Genomic DNA, 10,000 nt, shown 5'->3' on the forward strand with positions numbered 1-10,000 from the left:
GCCGGTTACTTGTATCATTGTATTCATTGAATCTAATTGTCTCGGAGTTATTTTTCAGCAAAAACCGGCAAGGCAGCACCTTTTGTGATACCAAGTAAGTCAGATGACATCAGTATGTGTGTGTGTGTGTGTGTGTGTGTGTGTGTGTGTGTGTGTGTGTGTGTGTGTGTGTGTGTGTGTGTGTGTGTGTGTGAGAGAGAGAGAGAGAGAGAGAGAGAGTGAGAGAGAGAGGGAGAGAGATTGACACCTTTCCAGATCACTCCGGTTATGCGACACTACCGCGAGCGTCACTACCGCGTGTCACACTACCGCGAGTACGACACTACCGCGTGTAACACTACCGCGTGTCACACTACCGCGAGTACGACACTACCGCGAGTATAACACTGCCGCGTGTCACACTACCGCGCGTACCACAACCGCGAGTACCATAACCGTAGAGAGAACGCATGCAAACTTACTTCTTGTGAGTTTGTGTTCTAACTTTGATTGGAAGCAACCCATTCTATATGTATTCTGATAGTGTGTTCTGATCGTTTTGAGTTCTTGGTTAGCATGACAAACATTGAATTAGTGTTCAGAGAACAGACCAGGCCTTTTTGTTTTATATTTCAAGGAAACATTTCAACCTTTGCCTTCAGCCATGGAAGTCATAAAATGACACGCGGTAATGTTATACTCGCGGTAGTGTGACACGCGGTAGTGTTATACTCGCGGTAGTGTCGTACTCGCGGTAGTGTCGTACTCGCGGTAAGTTCTGTTTCCGTACCCGCGACAGCAGCAGCGACAAAAGAAAACGCGCGCAAACGCGTGACGTGTTTCCGTACTTGCGTTTTAAACATGCGGTAAAATCTGTAAACTCCCGCGTTGCCGCGCGACAACGCGAAAAAATCGCTCCAGGACCCTTTCAAAAAAATCGCGTCGCTTGCCGCTTGTCGCGCCGCTAACGCGTCGCGCGTGTGGAAACACTCCTGGTCATTTTCTATGTGCTTGATTTTCGTCGCGTCGCTGGAAAAACGCTGTCGCGGGTACGGAAACACAACTCTCTCTCTCTCTCTCTCTCTCTCTCTCTCTCTCTCTCTCTCTCTCTCTCTCTCTCTCTCTCTCTCTCTCTCTCTCTCTCTCTCTCTCACACACACACACACACACACACACATACTGATGTCATCTGACTTACTTGGTATCACAAAAGGTGCTGCCTTGCCGGTTTTTGCTGAAAAATAACTCCGAGACAATTAGATTCAATGAATACAATGATACAAGTAACCAGCAAGTCATAAATCCAAGAAGGTGTGGGGACCGACACATTATGAATGGTTCAAGTCCAGTTTCTTGCAGTTGAATGTAGGCAAAACAAAAGAAATGATTTTTGGAGGAAAGAGTGATAATTGTGGTCCCCAAAAAGTGAGAATAAGCGACAAGGAAGTTGAACTTGTGGAAACCTTCAAATATCTTGGGGTTTCAATTGACAATAAGCTGACTTTTAGTGATCATGTTCATGCTGTTTATAAGAAAGCTCAGCAGCGACTTTTTCTTCTCAGGAAGCTTAAATATTTTAATGTCAATCAAAGTGTTATGGAACTTGTGTATCGCAGTTTGATTGAAAGCATACTGACTTTTAACATTGTGACATGGTATGGTACCACAAATGTTAAAAACAAAGCTAAACTCCACCGCATTGTTGCGACGGCTAGCAAGCTTGTTGGGCAACCCCAACGACAGCTGACCAGTCTCTACGAAGCTGCCATTAAGCGGAAAGCTCTCAAAATTGTCCGTGATCCGATCCATCCTCTCAACCCCTGTTTCGAAATTCTCCCTTCAGGTAAACGTTATAAGGTCCCTTTGGCACGCAAAAACCAGTTTAAAAAGTCATTCCTGCCTTCTGCAGTCACCATTTTAAATTCTTCTCGCATCACGTAGAGGCTGGTCGGCTGGGAAAAAACAAACAATGTGTACATGTGAAGGTGTGTGGGAAATATTTGTAATGTGATTACTCGGCTGTGAAACCCAACTCCTGTGATATGAGAGGGTAAATTTACATAGTGCAATATCATATTTGATTGTATCCCTTTTATGTTTTATGTTTTATGTGTGTCGTCCTATACAATTGTTGTTATAATCGTTTACAGGCAGACAGGGTGTGCCGAAGAAAAATTTCCATTTTTATGTAATATTTTAATGGACAATAAAGTGCTGTTATTGTTATTGTTATTAAAATAGGCTGGTTGTGGGGTCCGTCACAGAGAAATTAGGTCGAAAGTGGGGTCCGACACAGAAAGTGGGGACCGACACAATGAATTATGGGAACCGTCACGCCTACGTCACAAAAGTGTGGGGGGACCGAACACAGCCAATTTCACTGACTACTTTTGTTGTTATATTTAGTCAAGTTTTGACTAAATATTTTAACATCGAGGGGGAATCGAAACGAGGGTCGTGGTGTATGTGCGTGTGTGCGTGCGTGTGTGTGTGTGTGTGTGTGTAGAGCGATTCAGACTAAACTACTGGACCGATCTTTATGAAATTTGACATGAGAGTTCCTGGGTATGAAATCCCGAAAGTTTTTTTCTTTTTTTTTTTGATAAATGTCTTTGATGACGTCATATCCGGCTTTTCGTGAAAGTTGAGGCGGCACTGTCACGCCCTCATTTTTCAAAGAAATTGGTTGAAATTTTGGTCAAGTAATCTTCGACAAAGCCCAAACTTCGGTATTGCATTTCAGCTTGGTGGCTTAAAAATTAATTAATGACTTTGGTCATTAAAAATCTGAAAATTGTAAAAAAAAATAAAAATTTATAAAACGATCCAAATTTACGTTTATCTTATTCTCCATCATTTGCTGATTCCAAAAACATATAAATGTGTTATATTCGGATTAAAAACAAGCTCTCAAAATTAAATATATAAAAATTATTATCAAAATTTTTTTTTTCAAAATCAATTTAAAAACACTTTCAACTTATTCCTTGTCGGTTCCTGATTCCAAAAATATATAGATATGATATGTTTGGATTAAAAACACGCTCAGAAAGTTAAAACGAAGAGAGGTACAGAAAAGCGTGCTATGCAGCATAGCGTAACCACTACCCCGCTCTTCTTGTCAATTTCACTGCCTATGCCGTGAGCGGTGGACCACGAGTATACGGTCTTGCTGCGTTGCATTACGTTCAGTTTCATTCTGTGAGTTCGACAGCTACTTGACTAAATATTGTATTTTCGCCTTACGCGACTTGTTTTTATTATTACGGCTGTTTGGATGGCCCTACAATCTTGAAACTTGGGCTGTCTGCTACAGACATGTTGAACTTTTTGCTGGACCACGGACAGTTCCAAGCAGGCATTTTTTGGTAGGATATTTCTTGCCGATGCTACGAATTATGCAGTTTTGCAGTAAAGTGGAAGGCATTCTACCTAATAACGGCTAAAATATCAAAAACCTTCAATCCAACAGCACCTAGGCATGTAGTGTAAACACTCACAGATCTAACAAGACCATTCTCAGAGAGCAACATTGCGTAATACTACCATAAATGGATGTTTTGTCCGCGAATTTTGGCGTGTGGGAACCGAGTGGGAACCGAACACAAAGGGTCAGGGCACCGAACACAAAGCGTAGGGGAACCGTCACAGTGTCACCGGTGTGTTCTCGCAACCGTTCGAATACTTACGAAATATTGTTTTGCTTTCTCCCAGACATAGTTGCTGTCCATGACTGAGATTATTAACTTTTCTCGTCTGTACAGAAATGTGTTTCTACCCAACTGTCAGCTTTTTACCTTTCCTGGTCAATTTCATAACTCCACAAGCAAGCAGCGAAAAACTGATAGACGACCGTTATTCATTGTTAGGACATGTCAAAGTCACGCTCCGTTGTATAGGACTGGGTGGCCGAGTGGTAACGCACTTGCGCTCGGAAGCGAGAGGTTGCGTGTTCAGGCCTGGGTCAGGCCGCAATTTTCTCCCCCCCCCCCCCCCCCCTTTCCTAACCTAGGTGGTGGATTCAAGTGCTAGTCTTTCGGATGAGACGAAAAACCGAGGTCCTTTTGTGTACACTACATTGGGGTGTGCACGTTAAAGATCCCACGATTGACAAAAGGGTCTTTCCTGGCAAAATTGTATTGGCATAGATAAAAATGTCCACCAAATTACCTGTGTGACTTGGAATAAAGTGTAAAAAAATTCCATCTCACACGGCATTAAGTCTCAGGGCTTGGAAACATGAATACACGCATGCAGGAGAAAAAAAAATGGGTAGCGCCGTATACTGTATGGCAGCTCGCTTTCCCCAGGGAGAAAGCAGCCCGAATTTCTGTGAGGTTACCCTCATGGACTATATAAAATCTTATCTCTTATCTTATCTTATAGTTCCGACCGAGGAGAATTTTTGTGCGACGTTCCAAATTTGATTTTGCAGTAAGTTGCCCTTCAGTATGCAATATTAATGACACCCTCTGTAAATATATATATGTTGTGACCAATTCAGGGATTTGCCGAATTCGCGGAATCAGCAACATTTTTGCCCATTTCGCGAAATCGGCAGCGATTTGCCGAAAATGCCTGCACAGATGTGTTAATTACATGATCGTTTGCACGGGAAGGACGGTACCTATACTGAACCCAAAATAAACCAAGTCAGCTATACATGCGTCTGTGTCTGTAAGATAGACACACTTTTTGTTTGACGAAACAACATAGGAGTCGATGCCCTTTCAAGTGTCGCGCTAGCTTACGTCAGTTTTCCGCCTACGTTCATATGCATTCTAACCTACAGAACGGATTAAGAACAAACCTGTGATTGACTAATATCTTCTTGTGTCGATTTTGCTGTTGTTCTTGCTGCTTCTCTTGCTGTTACCAACGTTCCTGTTACTTTCGTGTGACTGATTACGTTTCCTTTAGATTTGTTTGTTTGTTTGTTTGTTTGGGTCTTCTTCTTTTTCTTCTTCTTCATCATCATCATCATCATCATCATCATCATCATCATCATCATCATCATCATCATCATCATCATCATCATCATCATCATCTTCTTCTTCTTTTTCTTCCTCTTCTTCTTCTTTCATGGCATATGAGGGGGCGGGATTGGGGGTGTTGTAGAGTTCACTAAAACTGCCTTCTTTTCAAAGTAGAATAGATCAACAATGTCTACGAATAATGCCATCGTCTGCCTGCAAAAACATCACGTTGTGAAAAATACCACCATCGCACCAGACAAAACACAAGACAATCTAAATTACTATCATATTTCGAGCCGACGAAAGGAAACCCCATGTTTCATTAAAAACAACGCATTTATTGTCAGTAAAAATCAAACACTCACAAGATGATATTACCGTGAAGCTATATTGAGCAAAAAGATTCAAACTCCTGCATAAAAAAAATGGAATGCGTTAACAGACAGCAAGACGTGTTGTACAATTTGAGAGGCATACTCGGGTATTTGACTGGGGTAGCAACATTTTCACATTCTTAGGCCAAACAAAAAATAGGTGTGGTTACGGTAACATAGCCAAAAAATATAGGGTAGGAAGGTAGGCAATCACTTTTTTTGGGGGGTTTACTTTTTTTTCTAATGTGTACAAATTAAACCTACTTGACAGGGAAATAAGTGTGCGACTCGGGCGCTTTCGCTTTCATTGCGTTTTCTGCACTCGTTTTCTTGTGTTTTTTTAAAAAAAATTAACAAATGTAATAAAAAGTTATAGGGTCGGCCCCTAAAAATAGGGTAGGTCGGGTTACCGTAACCACACCTATTTTTTTTTTTGAGGCCTTATCAGAATGAAAAATTGCCCTGTTTACCGAGCTATTTAGTGGGAGGGGGCGCAAGCACTCCAACACTATAAGCAAACACGGCCAACACAGGGATAGTTTAGAAAGAGATAAACGAGTTTGAGCAACATTATTTTCGACAGTAAAGAAAACATAGACTGGAAATGCAAGTCCTGCAAGTTGGAAACCCCCCATCTTCATGTATCTCTGTTTGCCAGACGTGACAAGACAAAAGCATTTTCCACTTTCATTTTTTATTTTCAGTCTTATGAAATGAGCTGCATCCCCGAAAGGCTTTTCTTTCATCGTATCCTTGTCTTTTGCCAGACTTTGTGTTTGTTTAAGAGCTGCATTCGCTATAAAAGACTGTGTTTCATGTGTGTTGCAGTTGTGACATTTTTGAATCAGATCTCTTTCCGTGCACGTCGGATAAATAGCTACAGCGTGTTTTGCAAGCATACTACAAGAGCTACGGTTCTCATAACATGAAGAAGGGTAGTAGGTGTTGCTGTTCCCTGTGTATTTTGTATGCATGTCATGATTGTAACTTTTGTTAAAATAAACTTATGTTTAAACCAGTAGGTGTTCTGCCTCAAGTTGGAAAAACCCATAACACAAGATGACCAACGGAGATCGCGTACTGGAACAAAGGTTAATTTGGCAAGGTTTTAAATATAACTTCAGAGTCGTGACTAGCAACAATGTTGTTGTTGTTGTTGTTGTTGTTGTTGTTGTTGTTGTGCTGTGGTGTTGTTGTTGTTATTGTGTTGTTATTGTGTTGTTATTATGTTCTTGTTGTGTTGTTGTTGTTATTGTTATTGTGTTGTTGGTGTTGTTGTTGTTGTTGTTGTTGTTGTTGTTGTTGTTGTTGTTGTTGTTGTTGTTAGTGTGTTGTTGTTGTTGTTGTTGTTGTTGTTGTTGTTGTTGTTGTTGTTATTGTGTTATTTTTGTTGTTGGGTTTTGTTTTGTAAAGCTTTCTCGCGCTGAACACTCACGTCACTTGGTACAGAGAAGGTGACTGTCATTTAAATTAAAAAAAAATATATCATACGACCGTTTTCAACCGCCCCGCCAGATAAGCAGCCGTTCTGCGCCCAAAGAGGGTCATTTCTTCAGTGACTCTGACAAATACACATACCTACAACCCGATCCCTTCAAGTGTACAGAGCTAAATATCCATAGTCTTGCCACAACCGCAAGCGGTGTTGCTGAACTGTGTAGTTCGCAATCCGGTGACCTTATCTCAATACTAGCAGTAGTAGCGGGTGGCGCAATACAAACGAATTTCATTGAAATACTTCAGCGGATACAAGGGTGTAAGGGTGCGTGACCCTTCCCCAAACGTCAAGTGTGTTTATCTGCCCTGCTTTTTTATGGGCGTCTACCGGAAGTTTGCAAACAATCACCACGTGGATATTGTGATACAAAGCACGTTTGATTTTAACTCAGTCTATTCAACTTTATTTGTTTTTGTTTTTTTTACCATAAAATGACATTTGACACGGATCGACATAGTGATTGTTCTACGAGACCGCGCTAGCATGTTTTGGTCAAAAATACAAATAACATTGGTCTATTTTTAGTAAAGAATTCCTTTTAGTGTTCACGACTGAACGCCCACAAACATGCACCCTTGTGTAGTTTCGGCCAGCCACCTAAATATGAGTTTTAGTCAGTCTCTGACGACAACTTGCTCAAAGAAGAGAAATCCAATGTTCAATCGATAACTTTAATTTCACTTTGACTGTGTCCACTAAATACGTGGCTAATCCTGATCAAACGCCAGTAAACACATCGGGATTGTAAGCTGAACACAGGCAGACACTCCCTTACGCCGGCTACTTCAGATTTAAGAAAGACTGACAGAAAGACAGACCGGCAGGCAGACAGGCAGGCAGGCAGGCAGGCAGCATACTTACAAACAGGCAGACAGACATACAGACAGACAGGGAGAGACAGAGGTTAAGAGAATGAAGAGAGGATGAGAAGGAGTTGCAGACAAACAAAAAAGATACCAAAAACCACGGGACAATAAGATTGTTAAAAATCAGTGAAAACTAGTCTTACCTTTAGCTGCCGGAGCCCCGTGAGCCAACACAACGATGCAGCAAAATATCAAACACCTGGAATACTTCATGGTGAAGGGTTCGAATCTCAGGAACTCCTTTCGTCTTTGGGCGTAAACCTCACACAGCCTGATGTACGATCAATTCAAATGTTACGTACGATCTTCCCGGGAAAATAAATCTCTTCTCAGTTTATAACCCCTTTCGTTGGGATCACAAAGTCTCCTTCTGCAGATTTTCTCTCTCCAACGCTGTGTCAACGTGGGTTGTGAGCTCTGACTATCTTTTCGGTTTGACCCCGCTCTGCAAACAAACGCACACACCCGGTGCGGATGATTGAATGAAAGGACCTTTGCTTCAATTTCGCAATACGATACGATATTAACACACCTGTCGTGTGTCACCCCCCTAGAAAGAGACTGTGCAGCTGGTGATCATCGAACTATCAAACTAATCTGAACGGTTTATCTTTTGTGTGACACCCCACTCCAAAGAGACTGTGCAGCTGGCGATAATCGAGGAATCAAACTAATCTCAACAGGTTTAAGTCGCACTTTAATCTGATCGAATCACTGAGGAAAGCACTGGTCAAACGATGAAAACGACAATGATATTAACACAAGGTTTACGAGGTTTTATTAGGCTTTAACTCATTGTCTCCCAGGTACGGATATATATATCCGTACTCACTCATATAGCTCTATCTGACCAGGTACGGATATATCCGCTCAGACTGTTAGCTTCAGTCGCTTCATGTAACGTCCATCTAACGCCTGCATTCCAGCGTGTTGATACACAGTTACTACAATTCTGAGTGACCTGCTGAAGCACAGCTGGTCTCGGCTAAAAAAAACTTTGGTCAACATAGGTGGGGTACAAAGTGTTAAACCCACAGGTCCCTGAAGCTAACAAACGACAACTAAGTCACATGTTTACAGTCTTGAGTCGAGCGTTTGAAAATGCCTGAGCCTGAAGGCGGGTGTAACTTACACCTCTTGGTATCAGTCTGCCTTAGAGATGAGGACGACAGTTGGCCAGATGGCCAGAATAGCGCGCTGCATTTTCCTGCATAGAACTAAGGGGCGTCTGCCGCGACTGTGCCTGAGCTAAACATTGTTGGGCACTGCTCACAGCCCGGCACACGGCACTGTAAACATTCCCCGTCCCTTCACCTCTCTCGCCACCATCCGCCCTACCCTTGGTCTCATGCCTGTTTACACAAAATGAAAATTCAAACTGACTACACAACAGACAGATATTCCTACCCTGAGGAAAGTCCATGTACATGGACATCAAGACAAGCTACACACAGAATACAGAAACAAAATTCAGAAGAAAAAAACACTGCAGTTCATACTTATGTGCACAGAAAATGTATTATTTTTTTCTGATAGCAGAAGTCCAAAAGAAATGCAGTCTCTGCAATGATTAAATTACTGAGGATCTCAGCATAGGCTACTTATTCCCTCCAACAAGTTTTACAAAACAACATAATGAAATCAAAACTTTGAAAAAAACTTAAGCGTGTTGGCATACAGATGTATTCAAAGCAGTAATTTAGCATGTCAATATGAAAAGAATTCTAACTTACGGAATAATGCAGATTCATTTCACGAATAACAACAACAATACTGCAGTCACATCTACTATGAGCTAAAATCAAAATCTAACTTCTTCCATTTCAATCTTATTCCGATGTTCAGAAGAAACATATGCTCAACGAAGTCAAAACAACAGACAATTCTTCCTTAACAGACTACCTCAGAAGTCTTGAAAGCAAGCAAACTGCTAAACAAATCCAAACTTTTTTAAAACTCCTGTACTGTCAAAGGTCTCGAAAACAAGAAACCTGCAAAAAGAAGACAAAACCGCAAAAAAATAATCCAAACAAAGAAACTAACCTCAAACAGAAAGTCTCATGCAATCCGGCTTTATCACAGAAATCCTTTTTGAAGAAGAAGAAGCAGACTTGATGATGGTATTGATCTGTCTTCTTTCGTGCGTCTTATACCATCCTTGATTTCCTGCAAGTCGTGTGTGTATGTGAGCCTTTACCGACAGGCATGATATCTCATGTGATTGGTCTTTCAAAACGACGACACGAAATTTTGAGCAGCCTGCATAATTATGACGAAGCAATAAGCCAGTCGTGCGTCAGTGTGTGT

The 10,000-nt window shown here is 41.5% G+C and overlaps 1 protein-coding gene across 2 annotated transcripts in view; it reads right to left on the reverse strand.

Moving 5' to 3' along the window:
- LOC138958344 (uncharacterized) overlaps positions 1-10,000 on the reverse strand; it is a 39,240-nt gene that overhangs the window by 29,097 nt on the left and 143 nt on the right. The window contains exons 1-2 of one of the 2 annotated variants that reach the window (XM_070329458.1): positions 9,737-10,000; positions 7,837-8,138 (exon numbers count right to left, since the gene is read on the reverse strand). The exon at positions 9,737-10,000 is cut by the window's right edge and continues 143 nt beyond it. In XM_070329458.1, coding sequence (XP_070185559.1) covers positions 7,837-7,906 — 70 coding nt within the window. In that variant the 5' untranslated portion in view covers positions 7,907-8,138; positions 9,737-10,000. Of the gene's footprint in view, positions 1-7,836; positions 8,655-9,736 lie in introns of those variants that run through there. The other variant, XM_070329459.1, reaches the window with a different exon arrangement.

Source organism: Littorina saxatilis, linkage group LG2 (assembly GCF_037325665.1).
Source record: "Littorina saxatilis isolate snail1 linkage group LG2, US_GU_Lsax_2.0, whole genome shotgun sequence".
Taxonomy (NCBI): Eukaryota; Metazoa; Mollusca; class Gastropoda; order Littorinimorpha; family Littorinidae; genus Littorina; species Littorina saxatilis.